This window comes from Eschrichtius robustus, chromosome 18 (genome assembly GCF_028021215.1).
Source record: "Eschrichtius robustus isolate mEscRob2 chromosome 18, mEscRob2.pri, whole genome shotgun sequence".
NCBI classification, from domain to species: domain Eukaryota; kingdom Metazoa; phylum Chordata; class Mammalia; order Artiodactyla; family Eschrichtiidae; genus Eschrichtius; species Eschrichtius robustus.
In genome coordinates, this window is record NC_090841.1 from 52,401,683 (window position 1) to 52,424,003 (window position 22,321).

At 34.2% G+C, this 22,321-nt stretch overlaps 1 protein-coding gene across 11 annotated transcripts in view; it reads right to left on the reverse strand.

Annotated features, from left to right (window-relative positions):
* Positions 1-22,321, reverse strand: part of MYCBP2 (MYC binding protein 2) — a 277,195-nt gene that overhangs the window by 201,021 nt on the left and 53,853 nt on the right. For all 11 annotated transcript variants that reach the window (XM_068527032.1, XM_068527035.1, XM_068527036.1 and 8 more), the window contains exons 7-15: positions 22,175-22,246; positions 20,655-20,751; positions 16,770-16,843; positions 16,492-16,630; positions 15,144-15,220; positions 14,075-14,279; positions 12,384-12,548; positions 9,910-10,068; positions 4,798-5,002 (exon numbers count right to left, since the gene is read on the reverse strand). In XM_068527032.1, coding sequence (XP_068383133.1) covers positions 4,798-5,002; positions 9,910-10,068; positions 12,384-12,548; positions 14,075-14,279; positions 15,144-15,220; positions 16,492-16,630; positions 16,770-16,843; positions 20,655-20,751; positions 22,175-22,246 — 1,193 coding nt within the window. The remainder of the gene's footprint in view (positions 1-4,797; positions 5,003-9,909; positions 10,069-12,383; positions 12,549-14,074; positions 14,280-15,143; positions 15,221-16,491; positions 16,631-16,769; positions 16,844-20,654; positions 20,752-22,174; positions 22,247-22,321) is intronic.

Genomic DNA, 22,321 nt, shown 5'->3' on the forward strand with positions numbered 1-22,321 from the left:
TAGGATAAATCCAGGGAGAAACACATCAAGACAAACATTAATCAAACTATCAAAAAGTAAATACAAAGAAAAAGTATTAAAAGCAGCAAGAGAAAAACAACAAACAACATACAAGGGAATCCCCATAAGGTTAACAGCTGATCTTTCAGCAGAAACTCTGCAAGCCAGAAGGGAGTGGCAGGACATATTTAAAGTGATGAAAGGGAAAAACCAACAACCAAGATTACTCTTCTCACCTAGGATCTCATTCAGATTCGACAGAGAAATTAACACCTTTACAGACAAGCAAAAGCTAACAGAATTCAGCACCACCAAACAAGCTTTACAACAAATGACAAAGGAACTTCTCTAGGAAGGAAACACAAGAGAAGGAAAAGACCTACAATAACAAACCCAAAACAATTAAGAAAATGGTAATAGGAACGTACATATCGATAATAACCTTAAATGTAAATGTATTAAATGTCCCAACCAAAAGACACAGACTGGATGAATGGATACAAAAACAAGACCCGTATATATGCTGTCTACAAGAGACCAACTTCAGACCTAGGGACACATACAGACCGAAAGTGAGGAGATGGAAAAAGATATTCCATGCAAATGTAAATCAAAAGAAAGCTGGAGTAGCAATTCTCATATCAGAAAAAATAGACTTTAAAATAAAGACTACTACAAGAGACAAAGAAGGACACTACATAATGATCAAGGGATCAATCGTAAATATTTACGCACCCAACATAGGAGCACCTCAATACATAAGGCAAATGCTAACAGCCATAAAAGGGGCAATCGACAGTAATACAACCATAGAAGGGGGCTTTAACACACCCCTTTCACCAATGGATAGATCATCCAAAATAAAAATAAATAAGGAAACACAACCTTTAAATGATACATTAAACAAGATGGACTTAATAGATATTTATAGGACATTCCATCCAAAAACAACAGAATACACTTTCTTCTAAAGTGCTCATGGAACATTCTCCAGGATAGATCATAGCTTGGGTCACAAATCAAGCCTGGGTAAATTTAAGAATATTGAAATAGTATCAACTGTCTTGTCTGAACACAACACTATGAGACTAGATATCAATTACAGGGAAAAAATCTGAAAAAATACAAACACATGGAGGCTAAACAATACACTACTTAATAACCAAGAGATTACTGAAGAAATCAAAGAGGAAATCAAAAAATACCTAGAAACAAATGACAATGAAAACACAACGGCCCAATACCTATGGGATGCAGCAAAAGCAGTTCTAAGAAGGAAGTTTATAGCAATACAATGCTACCTCAAGAAACAAGAAACATTCCAAATAAACAACCTAACCTTACACCTAAAGCAGTTAGAGAAAGAAGAACAAAAAACCCCCAAAGTTAGCAGAAGGAAAGAAATCTTAAAGATCAGATCAGAAATAAACAAAAAGGAAATGAAGGAAACGATAGCAAAGATCAATAAAACTAAAAGCTGCTTCTTCGAGAAGATAAACAAAATTGATAAACCATTAGCCAGACTCATCAAGAAAAAAATGGAGAAGACTCAAATCAATAGAATCAGAAATGAAAAAGAAGTAACAACTGACACTGCAGAAATACAAAGGATCATGAAAGATTACTACAAGCACCTATATGCCAATAAAATGGACAACTTGGAAGAAATGGACAAATTCTTAGAAAAGCACAACCTTCTGAGACTGAACCAGGAAGAAATAGAAACACAAACAGACCAATCACAAGCACTGAAATTGAGACTCTGATTAAAAATCTTCCAACAAACAAAAGCCCAGGACCAGATGGCTTCACAGGCGAATTCTATCAAACATTTAGAGAGGAGCTAACAGCTATCCTTCTCAAACTCTTCCAAAATATAGCAGAGGGAGGAACACTCCTAAACTCATTCTACAAGGCCACCATCACCCTGATACCAAAACCAAAGATGTCACAAAGAAAGAAAACTACAGCCCAATATCACTGATGAACATAGATGCAAAAATCCTCAACAAAATACTAGCAAACAGAATCCAACAGCGCATTAAAAGCATCGTACACCATGATCAAGTGCGGTTTACCCCAGGAATGCAAGGATTCTTCAATATACGCAAATCAAGCAATGTGATACACCATATTAACAAATTGAAGGAGAAAAACCATATGATCATCTCAATAGATGCAGAAAAAGCTTTTGACAAAATTCAACACCCGTTTATGATAAAAGCCCTCCAGAAAGTAGGCACAGAAGGAACTTACCTCAACGTAATAAAGGCCATATATGACAAACCCACAGCCAACATCGTTCTCAACGGTGAAAAACTGAAACCATTTCCACTAAGAGGAGGAACAAGACAAGGTTGCCCACTCTCACCACTATTATTCAATAGTTTTGGAAGTTTTAGCCACAGCAATCAGAAAAGAAAAAGAAATAAAAGGAATCCAAATCAGAAAGGAGGAAGTAAAGCTGTCACTGCTTGCAGATGACATGATACTATACATAGAGAATCCTAAAGATGGAAAACTACTAGAGTTAATCAATGAATTTGGTAAAGTAGCAGGATACAAAATTAATGCACAGAAATCTCTTGTATTCCCATACACTAATGATGAAAAATCTGAAAGAGAAATTAAGGAAACACTCCCATTTACCACTGTAACAAAAAGAATAAAATACCTAGGAATAAACCTACCTAAGGAAACAAAAGACCTGTATGCAGAAAACTATAAGACACTGATGAAAGAAATTAAAGACGATACAAACAGATGGAGAGATATGCCATGTTCCTGGATTGGAAGAATCAACATTGTGAAAATGACTATACTACCCAAAGCAATCTACAGATTCAGTGCAATCCCTATCAAACTACCAATGGCATTTTTCACAGAACCGGAACAAAAAAGTTCACAATTTGCATGGAAACACAAAAGACCTCGAATAGCCAAAGTAATCTTGAGAAAGAAAAATGGAGCTGGAGGAATCAGGCTCCCTGACTTCCAACTATAGGTCTAAGTTACAGTAATCAAGAGAGTATGGTACTGGCACAAAAACAGAAATATAGATCAATGGAACAGGATAGAAAGCCCAGAGATAAACCCACACACATATGGTCACCTTATTTTTGATAAAGGAGGCAAGAATATACAATGGAGAAAAGACAACCTCTTCAATAAGTGGTGCTTGGAAAACTGGACAGCTACATGTAAAAGAATTAAATTAGAACACTAACACCATACACAAAAATAAACTCAAAATGGATTAAAGACCTAAATGTAAGGCCAGACACTAAAAAACTCTTAGAGGAAAACATAGGCAGAACACTCTATGACATAAATCACAGCAAGATCCTTTTTGACGCACCCCCTAGAGAAACAGAAATAAAAACAAAAATGAACAAATGGGACCTAATGAAACTTAAAAGCTCTTGCACAGCAAAAGAAACCATAAACAAGACGAAAAGACTACCCTCCGAATGGGAGAAAATATTTGCAAATGAAGCAGCTGACAAAGGATTTATCTCCAAAATTTACAAGCAGCTCATGTAGCTCAATATCAAAAAACCAAACAAGCCAATTGAAAAATGGGCAGAAGACCTAAATAGACATTTCTCCAAAGGTTGCCAACAAACACATGAAAGGATGCTCAACATCACTAATCATTAGAGAAATGCAAATCAAAACTGCAATGAGGTATCACCTCACACCAGTCAGAATGGCCATCATCAAAAAATCTACAAACAATAAATGCTGGAGAGGGTGTGGAGAAAAGGGAACCCTCTTGCACTGTTGGTGGGAATGTAAATTGATACAGCCACTATGGAGAACAGTATGGAGGTTCCTTAAAAAACTAAAAATAGAACTACCATACGACCCAGCAATCCCACTACTGGGCCTATACCCTGAGAAAACCATAATTCAAAAAGAGTCATGTACCACAATGTTCACTGCAGCTCTATTTACAGTAGCCAGGACGTGGAAGCAACCTAAATGTCCATCGACAGATGAATGGATAAAGAAGATGTGGCACATATATACAATGGAATATTACTCAGTCATTAAAAAAACCCGAAATTGAGTTATTTGTAGTGAGGTGGATGGACCTAGAGTCTGTCATACAGAGTGAAGTAAGTCAGAAAGAGAAAAACAAATACAATATGGTAACACATATATATGGAATCTAAAAAAAAAAAAAAAAAAAAAAAAAATGGTTCTGATGAACCTAGGGGCAGGACAGGAATAAAGCTGCAGATGTAGAGAATGGACTTGAGGATACGGGGAGTGGGAAGGGTAAGCTGGGACGAAGTGAGAGAGTAGCACTGACATATATACACTACCAAATGTAAAATAGATAGCGGGAAGCATCCGCATAGCACAGGGAGATCAGCTCCGTGCTTGTGACCACCTAAAGGGGTGGGATGCGGGGGTGGGATAGGGAGGGTGGGAGGGAGACACAAGAGGGAGGAGATATGGGGATTTATGTATACAAATAGCTGATTCACTTTGTTATAAAGCAAAAACTAACACACGATTGTAAAGCAATTATACTCCAATAAAGATGTTAAAAAATAAATAAATAAAATAAAGTAAAAGGTTTAAACAAATCAAATGAAAGAAAAGCACATTAAATAAAATAACACTGAAGTAAATTATAATAGAAAACAGTTATAAGAATTATAATTATATGCCAGTGTGACTTTAAGAACAGCACAACAGAATGAACTCTAGAGTAAACTTTGAAAAGAAATGTGTTTTGCGTAATTTCTACTATTATTGTATCTTGAGTATTAATCATTCTCTTACCCTCCAGGGACTCTGTCCGGACGCCCACTGCTGACACAGCTGGCTCCATAACCGGTACAGTCTCCACACACGGTGCACACCATGCACTGCTCCAGCTTCCACTTGTGCATGCCTGGAGGACACATCATGGACTTCTCGTCTTTATCATCTAGCTCTTCTTCCAGGTCCTCATCCATTGCTGTTGCCATATTTTCAACTCCAAACCCTATTTGAAAGATCAGTTTATAATTTTCATCTAGATTATTCCCATGTCTAAAAAACTGGTAATTTTATTTCCCAATTTAAAAAATGTATAACACATACTAATCCCAATGAAAATACACAAGAATGATAAAATATTAGAGGAAAAAAAATAAAATTTAGTTTAGGGACCACTAATAAATGCTCTCTCCATTTCCTTTCTGCAAAAAGAGGCAGTGATGGCAGGAGTATCTCGTAGCTGTTACTTTCTGTCACTCGTACTTCTAATTTTTTCTGATTTTAGTCCCTACTCTCCATCCTCACCGCCAATACTTTTGTTCAGCAGACCAAAGAAAGTTTCTCAACCACATTCTAAAAGCCAAGAGTTCCTCTACTCTAGAACATCCTCTCATTGTTGGAAATTAGCTTTTTTTTTTTTTATAAATTTATTTAATTTATTATTTATTTTTGGCTGCGTTGGGTCTTCATTGCTGCATGCAGGATTTCTCTAGTTGCGGTGAGCAGGGGCTACCTCTTTGTGGCAGTATGCGGGCTTCTCATTACAGTGGCTTCTCTTGTTGCAGAGCACGGGCTCTAGAGCGCAGGCTCAGTAGTTGTGGCGCACAGGCTTAGTTGCTCCGTGGCATGTGGGAGCTTCCTGGACCAGGGCTCGAACCCGTGTCCCCTGCATTGGCAGCTGGATTCTTAACCATTGTGCCACCAGGGAAGCCCGGAAATCAGCTTCTTAAAATATGTATTTGATCCTATGACTTCACAATTTACAAACCTCCCATGTCTTTCAAAGGTCTTCAAAAGAACAAAACTTCTTAGCAAGATACAGTCAGTCACAACATGGCTCCCGATTTTCTCCAACCTCATTTCCTCCATGCAAACTATATTCCAGCTGAACCTAAATTCCCTCTGCTTTACAAACATCCTGTGTCCTTTCACATGCTCAGGGCCTTTGCTCATTCCTGCTCCACCTGTATCTCTCTGCCTCATTTATCGGATGCCTCTTCCTATCTCATCTACCAGAGAAACTCCTTTTCAGCCTTCAAAAACTCAACTCGGAGGTCATTTCCTATGAAAGCACTTACAGTTTTTTCCAGGGTAAGTGATTATCTCTTCAAAGCCTGTTTATACCTCAATTACAACTTATTTAATTGTGTTATAATTCATTCAACTATTTTTTTTTTGATTGAACACCAACTATGCCCCAGGCATTCCTTTATGTCAGAGTCAGCAAACTTTTTTGTAAAGGGCTAGATTGTAAATAATTTAGGCTTTGGGGGCCACATAAGTCTATGTCACATTTAAAAAAAATAATCCTTTATAAATATAATATACATTCTTAGCTTGAAGGGCCATACAGAAACAGGCCCCTGAGAAGAAAAGGCATCAGATTATGGTTTGCAAATCTCTGCTCTGGGCACTGAGGACTGTGATAATGAGCAATTATAAAGCTTGCAGGCTAGTAAGAAAGCCTGACATGAATCAAATAACCATACTGAAAAGTATAAACATACAACTGTGACAGAATTAGGAAGAATATACAGTGCTACAAGTCCATATAATGAAAGAGCAAATCTGTGGGAATCAAGTAATTATTTTTTATGTTTGTCTTTCATAGCAGACCTAGATCCTCAAAGACAAGGTTCTATCTTACTCACTTCATCACTTAGTCAACCTTATTCTCTGACCACTTACACTTATAACAGACTCAGTACAAGTCTGCCTAATCAAAAAATGAACTCATAGGATACATAATCTTTTTTATTTTTGCCAATTCTAACCTGTGCACAGGTTGAGAAATTAGATGACCAAGTATTGGATAACTATGTCAAGAGTTAGAATAAAGCAATCCTTAAGAAGGCATAAGTCATATTTTTAACAACAACAATAGCTAAACCACATCAAGCATTTACTTGTAACTGACTCTACATGTATTACTCATTTAATCATCCCAACAGTACTATAACTATCATGCTCAAATTAATCTCTAAATTCAAAGCAATCCCAATCACAGTGACAAGTAAAAAAACTGATTCGAATGCACATGGAAAATAAAGGCCCCAACCTGACTACATAAAGCAAAAATTTATAAAGAAAAACAATGAAGAACTTGTCAAAATTTTTAAATTATATACAACAAATGAAACCATAAAAAGATAAGCCACAGGTTGGTCAAAGATATTTGCAAGGCATACAATACAGGATACAAAAAATTCCTACAAATCAATAGGAAAAAAGGCAAGCAAATAAGAAAAGTTTGAAGAGAATCTAACTCACTATTAATAGTCAAGGGAATGTAAATTACAAGAGAGACTCAGTAATTCTACTCCTAGTTAAATACCCAAAAAAAGGGCACTCATATTTTCACCAACATTTACTAGAATGTTCACAGCAACACTAACATAAGCCAAACTAGAAACTACCCCAAAGTCCATAATACTAGAAAAGATTTTAAAACTGTGGTATATTCACACAATTTAATACTATACAATGATGAGAATGAACAATATATAACTAGCTGGTAACAATATGGATGAATCGCATAAAGCTGAATGAAAAGAAACTAGACACGAAAGAACTCATACTACATGATTCCATTTATATAAAGTACAAATGTATGCAAAACTAATTTATAGTGTTAAGTGGAGAGGTAGACAGTAACTGGAGAGGCACATTAAGGGGGGCTTCCTGGGATGCTGGTAATATTCCTGATCTTGGTGCTGATTACATGAATGTGTTGTTCATTTTGTGACAATTCATCAAGATGGGCACTTACGCTATGTGTACTTTTCTGCATGTATGTTATACTTCAATATAACAAAAAATTACAATGAAAAACCATGTCATAGCCATCAAAATGACAAAAATCAGTCTGTCAATACTATTAGTGTGATATGGAAAATCAGACTTTACTTCTAAGAATATCCATTGGTACAACCTCTTTCAAGAAAAATCTAGCAAAGCTGAAATCTACAACACTAGAGAAAAGTCTCACACACTTCTGCCAGGAAACGTGAATAAAGGAGGTTTTAAAATTATTGATGATAGTGAGAAACTGCAAATAACTCATCTATCAGCAGGAAAATGGATAAACTGTGATATGTTAGTCGCACAGTTTATTACACAGCAGTTAACATGAGTCATCTAGATTTATATGTACCAGTGTCACTATATTTCAAACACAATGGTGAGATTAAAAAAAAAAATTTACAGAAAAATATAAATAGATTAGCACTTATAAAAATCTTCTTTTTATGTGTAAAATATGAGCACATAATATACAAAATATATAAAAACAAGTACAAATACAGGAACATGACCGAAAGGATATTAATCAAAGTCATGATCGTGACTAATTCTGGAGAGAGATGGAGTACAATAATACGCCTTAGAAGGGGAATGTGGGACACTTGAATCTTATCTATATATTTTTTTACTGAAAAATGGTAAGACGTGGTGGTAGATACACAATTTTTTTACACTGCAATATTATTTTCTGTACTTTTCCTGTTTTCTTTTTAAAAACATCTTTTAAAAAATCCTTTATTTCTTTGCAACTCTGCAACCTGTATTCATTATGTGTCTTATGCTACCAGTTTGCTTTCTAATGCATTACTTACTAACAGAGTGGGTGTGATTTATATTAAGTAAAAACAACTTGTAACAATTTCATCTTGGTTATTACAAAATTTACCTTAAGAATCCAGAACATAGGTGTAAACACAGCTTCAGGATAATAAAGAACAATTTTATTCAGTTCAGAACTCTTATAAAATATAATTTGAATCTATATTTATACTGTATATAGAAAACTAAGCTGCTTCTCTCCTTTATGCCTAGTAGGTGTTATCCAAATCCATGGCTCACTAGTTCAGCAAGAAGAAAAAAAGTTTCCATTTTTGAGTAATTCATTTCATTTTGTTCTCCCCTCTTCTTTAAAATCAATATGCTCTAATAGACTTGCTCTTTTAAAAATTAAAGTATTTTAAATACACACAAATATAAATAAGGTGAAGAAAAAAAATAGAGGGCTCCTGATATCCAGATGAGCCTGCCATCAAGAAGGCCCCAAAAAAACTAAACTTGTTTTCGTTAATTTATACAAATATTAATCCTCAAACCCATTCATGCTTTAAACACAGTTTAGTGCTTGATTCTAATAATATGTCTCTATTTCCTATTCTCCATCTATACAAAATTAAAAAGAGAAAACCTGAAATTGGAGTGAAGGGTATAGGACAACACTGATAGCAGCTAGAAGTAAAAACTGAGAGTAAGAATGAGGTAGACACAACTATAACCAAAAAACAAACAAACAAACAAAAAACCCACAACAAACATGGCAAAGGATTAACCCCTCTCATCCTTCTTCAACAGCCTGAGTGTTGGGGCAAAGGATACAGTATATAAGGTGCATCTACAATTTCACTCTTGATAAAGGGTCAAGTATTCTTACAGATCACTCTTAGTTGTCAAGAACTGATCAAATTACAGGTAGTACATGCTGTTAAACAGGAAGATAATATCTGCAGATAGACTGCTGCCAAAAATTGTTATAACTAAAACATGGGGTATGAAAGGACCGAATAACAAAGAGTTTCAAAAATGCACTTTTCTGGGATAATTCAACCACTAAAAATGCTAAATCAAAGAAGTGCTATTACATTTCATATAAAGTTAAGAAAAAAATACAAGTAAGCAAGCTCATTTGCTCAGAAATTAGAAGTCTAAAGTATATTGATTATTCCAGTGAGTGATAGACTGACAAATAAATAAGAAATTTAGTAGTTTTCATAATTTTTAAGTATGAAATCAAAAATCCACTTGTTTTTTAAAGAGTAAGATTCTTCACCACGGTGTTCTGACAAACTATTGAAAAAAAACAACACAAAATTTAATATCCACACATTAAACACCTACCTTTCCCACCTTGGTTCATGGCACCAGTGTCTCGTCCGCATTGTCCTTTATTATTCACACCAAATGTCCAAACTTCTCCATTCTTCATTAAAACACAAGTATGAGCTTTGCCCATAGCTACCTGAGTTACAAAATGGCCCTTCAAATCTGTTACCAAACCTACAGGAAAGATACAAACTTGGTAAGAAACAACAAAAAAGCCTTTCTGGGCCTAGTAAACCATCAGTAACGTAAAAGGACCACTTCAACGCAGAACTTTTCATTTCTGGGATAAAATAACCCACCAAGACGGGAAATAGTAGCCAAAAGATGGGCAGGGTATCAGTAAATTAATTTCATAATTTTGTAATGAAGCTTCAAACTCTTAAAATGTTATCATCTAGACTTGGGACAAATCTTTACTCTGGCATTAGCTCAAGCCTGCTTCTCCTGAACGCTTGCTCTAAGTGGCAGCACCTCTCAACAATTCTCAGAAGGGTCACTAGATTTCAAACTTTCCTGACCCAAGAACAAAGGAACCTCTGAATCATGTACTTTACTTGCTTTGACCTGCCTCAGCTAAACAGAGTAAAATACTCACCAGAGTATTCTGAAATAACATTGTTTTTGTAGAAACCTGCGAGATTTTCCAAAGCAGTATTTTTCGATCATTTTTAATCTACAATGCTTTCTTCCACAATCCAACGTACAGCTAGTTCCTAAATTTCACTTATTCACATATTGCATTCATTATAGTTGCCATATCCAAGTGCCACTCATATTATCTTAATATTTTTTGCATCAATTTTAAATTTGACTAAAGCATTTTAACCTTATCCAGTAGTAATAACAGTAAAAATCAAAGATTGTTGAGTATTTATAACATACACTAAAATATAAACATTTTTTAAAAGTTGAAGTATTTGTTTTATTTAAATCACAAATAATATAATTCTCATACCACACTTTGGCAAAACTATTCTATATTATTAGTTCAGATACCACTTCCTTAAGGTGACCTTCCCTTTCACCCTATACTAACTTAAGTCTTTTGGTTAAGCATACCTCAAAAACTCCCATTGTTAGTATTTAGCATACTTGAAAAAGATATGTATATACAGAAATAGTATTTACTATTATTAACAGTATTAGCTGACATGTCTTGAGCCCTTACATGTGCCAGGCTCTGTTCTAAGCATTTCATAAGCATTATCTCCTATAACCTTATAAGAACCATAGGAAGCAGGTATTATCATTAGCTCCCTTTTACAGGTGGAAAAAAAATGAAAAATTAAGAAAAGCTCTGAAAAGTTATGTAATTTAAGCTAGTTAGCCAAATAAAAAGTGGCCATGCCAGGGTCTGATTCTATATCCATAACCATTAGACCACGGATCTCTAACATTTAAGTTATGTAATGGCCAACTGTCTCTCAGAGCCTCAGAGGGAAAGGGACCATGTCTGTCTGGTCCACCAAGCCCTGACATATTGTTAGTTCTCAATAAATATATGCTGAATAAATGCACAAGTTTCCATAAGCCCTAGCCAAGAGGATTTTAGCACGCAATAGTTACATTGAATATTATTTTTAAACTATACATGAGCCCACCTCCAAATTTTGATTCACTCTGACAGTTGAGGCCAATTGAGACTCTAGATATCACCACATTAAACCATCTCATAAGTCACCTGAGCACAGTTCAAATTAATAATGGACAGTTATAAACGTTTGATATATGTCATTTCCCCCGCATGAGACAATCAACTAAGCTTCTAATCAGAAACTTCGTTAATTCTGATTTCCTTTTTACAGAGAAATTTATAGGCTTTACATATTTACTTCATATAAAATCCTTCCAAGTGGGTTGCCACAATCATTTTACTCATTTCTAAATGCTAGAAAGAAAATATAACAACCAAACATGACAAGTTTTTGAGATTACAGTTTATAAATATAAAACCCTTTATTTGGCTAGTTCTATCCCTCATATCCACTACTTGTAGTTATCAGTCACTCAGTCACTTAACAAGTAATTCCTGAGACCCGACCATGCACCAGACACTGCGCTGGGCACTGGGGATATAATAGGAAATAAGAGAGAGGCAGCCTTTCTCTAACTACCTAAGAATAGGGGGAGATAAATAATCCATCAGTTATAAATTCGCTAAGTTATGAAAATCATGTCCCCAGGGTACCACCAGGAACATGTCACATGAGCGTCTAACCGAGCCTAGGGAGAGCTTTCCAGAGAAAGTAACAGCTAAGGTAGAGCTGCACTAGTCAAGCCCCATGATTAGCTCTGCAGGAAACTAGTGACACTGTTCCCAGCAATAAGGCAGGAAGGAAGAACAAAACACTGTACTTAGAAAGAAATGTGAAAAATGTAGAGAAAGCATGCTACAAATGTTAATTTTCTAGATATATCTTTGTAATACCTAAAGTCTAGTATAGGACTTTCTGTGCATAAAAGTGAAACGGTGTTTAAGTTTAACTTACTTGAACTATCAGAGTAAATGGCATCTTTTCCAAACATGTATAGCTCTCCATCTTTAGAAATAACAGAACTACTTCCATTATTGCAGGCTGTATACACCACAATCTTTCCTTCCATCTTAATTATCTTTTTAGGTTTATAAGGTTTTGATTGCCGTCTGCTCTTAGCTTAAAACAAAAAAAAAAAAATTTAATTTAAGGCATCTATGTACAAATAAAAATAATGATTTGTATATAAAGCCCAAGGAAAAATATATCATTTGCATTTATCATACACTTTATTTATTTATTTTCACAAAGGCCTGGGCTTCCCAACATGTCAATTAAATGAGTCAATCTGAAAGCCTCATCTCATTAAATGTCTATTAGGCTATTGCTATCAGATCCTCTTCTTTGTAGCACACTGAAATTCCCAATGAGAAACACCAATTTTCTACCAAACTTCTGGGGAGCCCAATCTCTAGATTAGCACTTATATTATCAATACCATTCCATTATCATATATATATATTTATATATAATATAAATATATAAAGTTATATATATATATATATAATTTTTTTTTAATCCCTTTACTCTCAAACTCTATCGCACATGTATTCCTCCAATAGATCCTGGAAAGTAAAATCAGTTCCTCATTCATTCAACACATATTTATTAAGCAGCTACACCTAGTCAGAGATTGAAAGGAAATATGCATATGGAGGGAGAGCGAACAAATTTAAACGTAGATGATTTAAGCAGCCTCTGCTCTCAAAAACTAAATCCCTGAACTGAGCAAAAGATGGGAAATACCAATCTTTTGTTCCCTTAGTCAATCCCAGTTTTTGCATGCCTTTCTGATTGAAAACATATTGCTGTGTTGGATACAATTCTGGGATGAAAATACCACTATATCTTTTCTTATAACATGATCTATATACTTATATACAACAACTAAGTTATCTGGTGCTTAAGCAAAGGAAGAATGATGTCCTCCAAATGCTAGAAGGAAAAACTGGCTGGGCTGAAGTTTCTGAGGTATGGTAATACACTTCATAGCTATTTGAAGGGATTTTTTTCAGGATAACATTTATTTACACATGATTTCTACATTAGATGTTGACTTCAAACCTAATCCTCATAAGATGCTACCCCAACTACTACCATGTATAATGTACAAGAGAAGTTACAAAAACAGAAAAATGATCCTTTGAGGAAGACTGAACAGAAGCATAGGAAAGCTAAGAGATAAATGATAAAAATCGTTTAATTTTTCATTGCTTAGGAATTTTATCACAATGGAATAACACCAAGAACAGTGTTTCATAACTGACACTATTATACAATTTACATAAGGTTTACCTCATTGTGAAATATATACTCTTTCCAAAATTTCCAATATATTACTTCCAAAATATTCTTTCTAAAATAATATATTGGAATAAATAAGTTTTTTAAAATAACACCAACTGACAAAACAGATAAATAGCCATGCATGCAATGCATAAGGCATATAAAAATTCATGAATATGAACTCTAGTATGAAATCAGCAATCATAGTTCTTTAATGAACAGTACACCACAACTGAATTAACTAACTGAATATTCCTCAGTATAAAATCTTCTATTAACTTGGGAAGGTTAGTGCTGTTGAAATTGATATATCTTATGTTAATAAATTCCACAGTATTTTTACTGAATAGTCAACTCACTTGACTCTCCATCTTCTCCTTTACTAGCAGATCCTGTAAAGAATATGCTTCCATCTTCTGCAACTAACAGGGCATGAGAGCCATCATGTCCAACTGAGAAGTGCACAATCTTTGGGGATTTCGTAATTGGTAGCTCAACCCATTTTCCTGCTGAAGGACCCCCTTGTTTGATTCCGAGACTCTGGTATTTGCCAGTGTAATATATCTTAACACATTAAAAAAAAAAAGGAATTATAGTGCCTTTTGAAGTAGTGCACCAGGTTTCACATGAGAGAAAAACAACCTCCATACTTTATTGAAAATAAAAATAATAAGAACTCAAACTCTTTCTTTACTACTATTCAACTTCTGAGAGCTGAGCAGGAAAGAAATAGGCATATTTTTCCAAAAATATACAGTTCACAATAGTTTTTTCATATCTACTCAGGATACTGATCATCTTTCATAAGTATCCTGAATAGGTATGAATAAATATACGCCATAAATATACTCCAAACATACAACAGAAGGAAATTCATAAAACTGTCAATTCATTTTTCCCAGTGAAAAAAGGCTTACATACAAATATACCGTATAGGCCTCATAATTTTAATTTTCAGCATTCTTTTAATTACCTTACTTTATCCTCGCACCCACCAGATAAGAAAAAAATCTTCCATCTCTATAAATAGATCTCTACAATCTATAACTTAATTGTACATGCTCCTACTTTCCCCAGCTTGTAGTCTATATATGTCTGCACATTTACAAAAATTGGCAAGGGATACCTATCAAAATAAACCCAAATGCGAATTCACCCCAGCTTAAAAAATTACACAAAGAGCTCCATAATTAAATATCTGTAAAAAGGTAACATTTTATAAAGTTTATGAAGTTTTATACTCAAATGTTAAAATTTTCTTTTACATTATTTCAACATGAATAAAATTTTACTATATAAAAAAACTGTAATCAAACTTTAAAATATGATTATGTTTAAACATGTGAACTATGTAAGCTAATCAACTGATTATACCAACTATCTCTTAAAGCAGATAATGTAATTTTTAATCCTAAAAGAATAATTTACCTTTCCATTTGCTGTTTTCATTAGTGCAAACTCTCGTCCTGCACCAAGAATTGCTGACTCCTCATCAAATCCAGTACCTGATAATACCACAAGACTTAATAAATACTGTTACATTTTTAATATGAATAATTTCAAGCACGACTTGTGTTAGTTTGAGTGACGAAAAAGTCAATTCAATTAATATCACTCAAAAACAAGGATGACAGGGTATGTCATATGCCTCAATTTAAAAAAATATTAACAGTAGCCACACTACTCCAAGGAAAGGTAAAGTTACCATAAGCTTCTTAATTTGTATCAAATTAGTGCCAAATTATTTTTTTAATGTTAAAAAAATTGTTTAAATCAATGTCAGCCATATTTCTTGAATGAATGAATGAACTAATTTTTATTGGGCATCTATTAGCTATCAGGCATTATAGAATGCATGAGCCTTTTCCTATTTGATCCTCACAACTATACTGCTTGGCTTACAAATCAGCAAATATATAAAGCATGGTGAAGTAAGTCCTGACATGAAGCGTCTGGGCTTGAACAATGCCATTCAGATATTTGAATTAAGGTATTTCAGATTCCCTGTTCCAAGTTTTTTTCTATAGAAGAACACTGCATGTATCTACTCCATGAATTTGAATACATATGTGTGCACATATACACAAAAACCCTTATGTATATTTTCAAATTGTGAAACTACGAGTAAATAATTATATAGCACATTTTATGAGTTTGTCCAATTATACAAACTACTAATGAGTTTATGGGATTTTGAAATCTAAAAACTATGAGTTTAATACAATATTTTTCTATGGAAAAACAAAAATACTACACAAATGCAAAGTAAATCACTAATGAAGTTTAATAAATTTAATAAGATAACAGTCAAAAAAGTTGGGTCTTGCAAGGAATCCCACAAGTTAATAAATGGAATTATTAAACCAGGAACAGTATGGCAAACCAAAATTGAGACCCTCATGGAAACTAGCAATCCTAACTACTACTATGACACTGCATGAGTTAAGTATACTAAGTCCAAGAAATATTCTGTGGACGTCTGCATTTCTGTATCCAAATGAAAGATTCTTAAATCAAATGTTAGGCCAATTACCATTTTCACAATCTATGGGACCATTCTATGACTATCCTGAAAGGCTGTTCAAATAAAAATCAAAGGCTTCAAGTTACTCCTAGTTATTTGTACATATTAATTCGTTAAGTGTGCTTCATAGTAACAAACAGCAAAATAGCTACCTAATATAAGCTACAATGTTGAAAACACAATGTTAGTTTTCTAAAGAAAAAAGAATCTGAAAATTAAAATGTGGGAGAAAGGTTTTTTTGACCATCTTACTTATAATATGCAAGTCCTTTTCCAAATCAAATAGTGAGATACCACAGGCATGCAAGCATTTTCTGGCCAGCTTTAGTTGTAATTCTTGTTGTAGCACAGGCTCAGTGCTTGTGGCAAATATTCTGACAACAAAGCCATCCTAAAAGAAATAAAACATCCACAGTCTTTTGTTACATGAATTGATCTTCTAAGGCTCTACTTTCCATCTAATAAAAATCAAATAATTTACGAGAAAAAGATTCCATTTATACCAGCTTCTCATGACTCAGAATACTTACATCTCTGGAAGCAGCTATCTGATTAATATATTCTCCATCAGTGAATAAAATATTTTGACCTTCAGTGTGGCAATCTGTGCAAGAGGAAGAAACGGCAACTACATTACGATATAAATAAACACCTCACAAAATGACTTTACTCCTCTGTTGAAGTCAGAATGAGAGTTCTCCACACAGTAAAGGTAATTTAAACTCAAAGGGAGACTGTGCTTTTTAATAAAGAGTTACAAATTAGCAGAAACTAAACAATTCAACTAATAATATGCATTACATTTTGTGCTTACATTTATAAATCTTCCATAATCAAGGACCTGAGAGCCCACCTAATTTCAAAATGAACTAGTATTAGATATAGTCTGATAATAAACATGCACCACAATGAACAAACTATAATGTGGTTATAATCAATTCAATACAATCACATGCGAGGTAGGCAACACTCTACCTTCAGACATACATCACAGTCATTAGTGTCACAGAAAAATACAGATAGACCTGAAGCTTCTGCATTTGAGGTCTATGGTGTCCAACTACAGATATCCCTTGCTTTATAATATAGAACTGGCTGTACAGTTTCCACTTACGTTTAATGCTTATTCCCAGTATTTTTAGCATTTAGCATGCTATACACTTTTTAAATGTTCACCCTTCATAGAACAAATCTATGGTTATGTGTTTCTTTTTGTCTGAAAGTTTTCATATATTTTGGCTGAAATGCCGTATTTCATCAATACTGTATATATCTCTGTGGAACAGTGCACTATATACTTTGATCAAAATAATGCACAAGTGCAATTGCAACAAGGGATACCAGTATTACAGAAGGACCAGTGGGAAGTGTGTTAGTGATTGCTACTAAATAACGTGAAACTACAAGCAACTCAATAAGTATAAACTGTATCCTTTTGGAAAAACAAATGTTCAGCAAGCAAGTCTAAAAGCACACACATTTCCCAAAATAACTGCAGAGAACTAGGATGAATCTCTCCATTAATTACAATACCAAGAAATAATATTTCATTTCTATTTGCACCTGAATCAGCAAAACATAAAATTCTGGTTTTGGAATGCAGGAATAGAGCCCACCCAAATAAGCTGAATTACTCTGTATCTTTGCCCAGGAGCTTCATACTAGCATACTTCCTTATTATAAATATGCAAAACACAGGCAGACCCTTACCAAATAGAGAATTCAGTGATCACAAACTGGAAATAGAAACTGGGAGACAAGGCCCACTGGTAGCCCAAGAGACTTGGTAATCAAAGAGAGGAGAAATCGAAAGAAAGAGTTCCTAGTCCACTGTACAGAATACAAAGAGGCGCAAGAAAGATGCTTCTCAAGCTCTAAGCTGTAAGATTTTAAACTAAAAAGCAAAGAAGAAAAACTCATTATAATTTCAGATAAACGCAGGGGTGAGGAGTGAAGCGGCGCAAGAAGAGTAGCAAAAACCCTCATGATCTGAGGCAACCTGTCACCAGACATGAAGAGTAAACGACACAGGGATACAATATAAAAGGTATGCCAACATATCAAGGCTAAATGACAATAGGGGGAAAAAAAGTCTGTTTTCAGCTCATCAGTGCTGGGTTGAAAATAACTTATTTATAAACTAGTCTATAAGACAAGTTGGAACATGAAGCTCAAGGAATTACCAGATTTCTGTCAATTGTAAACGTGGTATTCATTACCATCTATAAACCTGACAGTTCACTTCTGCTCCTTCTTGATGGGAAAGCTACAGAGCAGAGTTGCCCCTAGCTAGGGAAAAAAGGACTATTAAAGAAACTGCCTCCCAGGTCAAAGAAAGGGAAAAATGACAACAGGCTTCTTCAGGCTTGAAGGCAAGTCTTCCTGCTGCATGACTTCAAAAAGATTTTTCTCTTTATCTTTTCTGTATCCTTCATGTAACGTTATAAGACAGCATCTTCGGGAAAATATCAAGATACACAACATGGGACTATCCTCCCCCAGGTCTGGTTCCTTCTTCACCATGAATATGGTACATATTTGTGAAACACAGAAAGCCACTATTTGTATTGTTAAAAGGTGCATTTCATATGTTAAATGAAGTAGAGGGATTTAAACTGAAACATTAACAAGTCATTTCTTACCAGGATAGAATAAATAAAAGGGCTGTAAGTAGACCATTTTCAAATGGTCTTTCTCAGTCACAATCTCTGTTGAATGATCAGGGTTTTTCAGAAGTAAACCCTTTATATTAGTATTCATCTGTTGCGCAGGGGGTCATGGGGGAATTAACAATTTTTTCTTCCAAGACATCCTAAAATGACTTGCACAAAGACAGAGCGACAGGGATGCTCATTGCAGTGAAATTTATTATACATCGCAAAAAATTAGATGGCATCTCCATTTCAAATATTAATCAATGGAATATATTTTATAACATTAAAATGATGTTACAGAAGACTAGTTAATGGCCTGGAAATATATTCAGAATATTAAGTGAAAGGGGTAAGTTAAAAAAGCAGTATGTAGCATACAATCACTTTTGTACAAGTATGTGCATAATATACACAGGAAAAAGACAGGAAGGATATTCACTGATATGTTGGTAGTGTTTATAGATGGGAAGTGGGGTTACAATTAATTTTTATTTTGTTTTGCTTATACAATACTTGTACAATAAATATGATTTCTTTTAATATATGTATATATATGGGGGTACATGTTATTATTCCAAAATATTTTTATTATTATTATTGTTATTATCATAATCATCAGCATCATCATTAGGACCAGAGACATGGCCTGGGACTTGTGACAATTAAAAAACAAACAAATAAACAAACAAACAAATAAAACCCTGTAGACATATCTGAAAACAGACAGTTATTTACAAAATGGCTTCAATAAGTTATCTGTTTTCCAAAGTAGCTTTATTTATGAAACACACATGAAATGTGACATTTACCTTAACGTGGTGTCAGGTACACTAATTTGGATATATGTAGACATAGTAATATTCAAATAAATGTTTGATGAAGTTATAAAAATATTTTAAAAATTAACAAGCAGCCAGGGAACAATTATCCTTTTCAATGTGTTCTTCAGAAGTTCTCAGTCATTTTCAGACGGCCACGTGCCTTGAAGTAATATTGCTGTTTACCATGAAATTGTTGGTAGACACATTAAACATTCAAGATTTTAGTATAAACAAGCTCCTTTAGAATGTATTAAAGATATAAGCAAATTCAAATACCTTACAATGGAGAATATACTATGCATTTGCCCGGTGTTCCATAAAATTTAAGATTCACTGCCTAAGAACTTAGACAGCACAGTGAGTGATCTGAAGGATAAATACATACGTACAACCTCAAAATTAAAGCAAAATGAATTCTGTCCAAAGTGGCTTATCAGAGTATTATTAAAAAGTATAAATGATAGAATTTTTAAAATTCCTGACCCACCCTAAAATCTGTCTCTGAAAACCCTTTAAAATAAAGAGGAAAACCCAAAGTACACTGTTGGTAAAGTCAAAATAAACAGAAGGTTCTTTACATCAAGGTTATTTGAGAGCCAGAGTCGTGGATTTATTAAGAGCAACAAAGCAACATCTCCCCACTAACTGAGGAGTTGAAACAGTCATGGTGGGGTAAGGGTGGGGGGTCAGGCTACAGAATCTGGGCAAGAATTTGAAAACAAGTATTAAAACACTTCATACTATATTTATGGTATCTGTTTTTCTCAGATGCATTAATTTTATATAGACTATAAAATGTTTTGCATGTCAAGATTTCTTTAACCCATTTGTAAGCAAGCACTATTCCTTGCTAACCATTCTTTATAAGTCTCAGTGGCCTAACATGCACATCTCTTAAAATCACCTGTGAAGAAAACAGATGACTAGTTGAGTAACATACCTGGTAACATTACAGTACCATCCTGTTCCAGTGTTTCAGGGCTTATTCTTATGGCTGTCATGCTGTGGTTATTCATATCTCTATACAATAAATAACCCTGATAACAACAAAAAATTTTGCTATGTTATATGTTAAAATATTTTTTCATTAACCACTTAGTAGAAAAAGTAGCCATAGAGGTCTGTATTACATTTTTTTGAGGTACAATAATACAACAATATTGATGTCTAAAATACATTAAAGATTTAAAATAGAAGAACCTGAGTGTATTGATACTTTAATAAGAGGAGGTATTATACACCACTGAGTATCAATTTAACCTATTAATTCTCAGATACACATATTAGATACACCACACAAGACAGTAAAAACATTTTGGTTATTTTGGTCAAAATTATCCTATCACTTGCCAAGTAAATAATAGAAATGACTGCTGTTTCCTTTACAAATATTTAGGTTAATATTTAAAAATCAGTAGTGGTTTTAGATAGAATGATATGTCATTGAACATATTTCTGTAAATGTATTTCCCATGTTATTATTTCTTAGATAAAATACAGTAGTGGCAAATAAAAATTTGATATTTTAAACCAGGTTATGTTTTAACAGACAATTACTAAGTAATTAATTTGATATTTAGAATTTAATTTCAAAATCTCCCCAAAAGTTGAGTAAGATTATTTTTCATGCAACAATAATTTTTTTAATTTTCAGAATGCTTTCAGATATCTTTTTTCATCTGATGCTGACAACAAACTTTGAGCTAGGCAAGACAGGAGTGCAGGGACATCTTTATTCTATATTCTTCCACAAGGAAACTTGGGCTTCACTTCTCAGGAAAGGATAGTATAGAAATAAACACTTCTGGCCCTCTGACCATCATTCATTTGCTTCATCATTCGTTTGCTTCATGCATCCAACTGCTGACACCCATTTGGCCGTGTCAGTCAGGTGATGAGATCACAGCATTAAGAGAGCAGTATGGGCCTAGCTCTTTTCTCTCATTGGGGATACTCTGCATGATCCTCCATGCAGGCAGCTATCTACTGGGCAGGCCACACACTGTTCCCTGGAGCGTACTGATCCAGACTTAGAATGAAGGAATTTGTGGTAAAAAGCTCTAATTTGGCTTTGGGTCACAGTTACATTCCTAACTCAGATTTGCAAATGATAAAGGTGGTCTTTGCTTCTTAACTAGAGGCTCTCTTAAACAAGAACTCCAACAGAAGACATACTTATTCCCATTTTACAGCTAAATCACACAGGATCAGATAAATTCGCTGAGCTGTCCACAGACACACAGCTAGTAAGAAGCAGGGCCAGACCTAGAAGTAAATCTCTCATGAATTCTAAGTCAATGTTCTTTATACTACACCATACCACTGTTACAGTCACATTATTAAAAAATATGCTCTATCTGTTTAAATAGAAGTGATATTATTTATTGATTAAACAAATATGGACCACATATTTTAAAAGATAAGAAAGAAAAGTTTGGTTTATTGTGGATATTCTCCTACCTGAGCATACCCTAACCAAGACTTTTTTTCTTTTCTGTTTCTGATGCGAGATGTAGAATTATATATATGGCCCTGTGAAACAACAAAAGTTAGTTCTATCAACAATTTCATAATTAATAGTCAGTGAAAAATAACATAAATGGATAA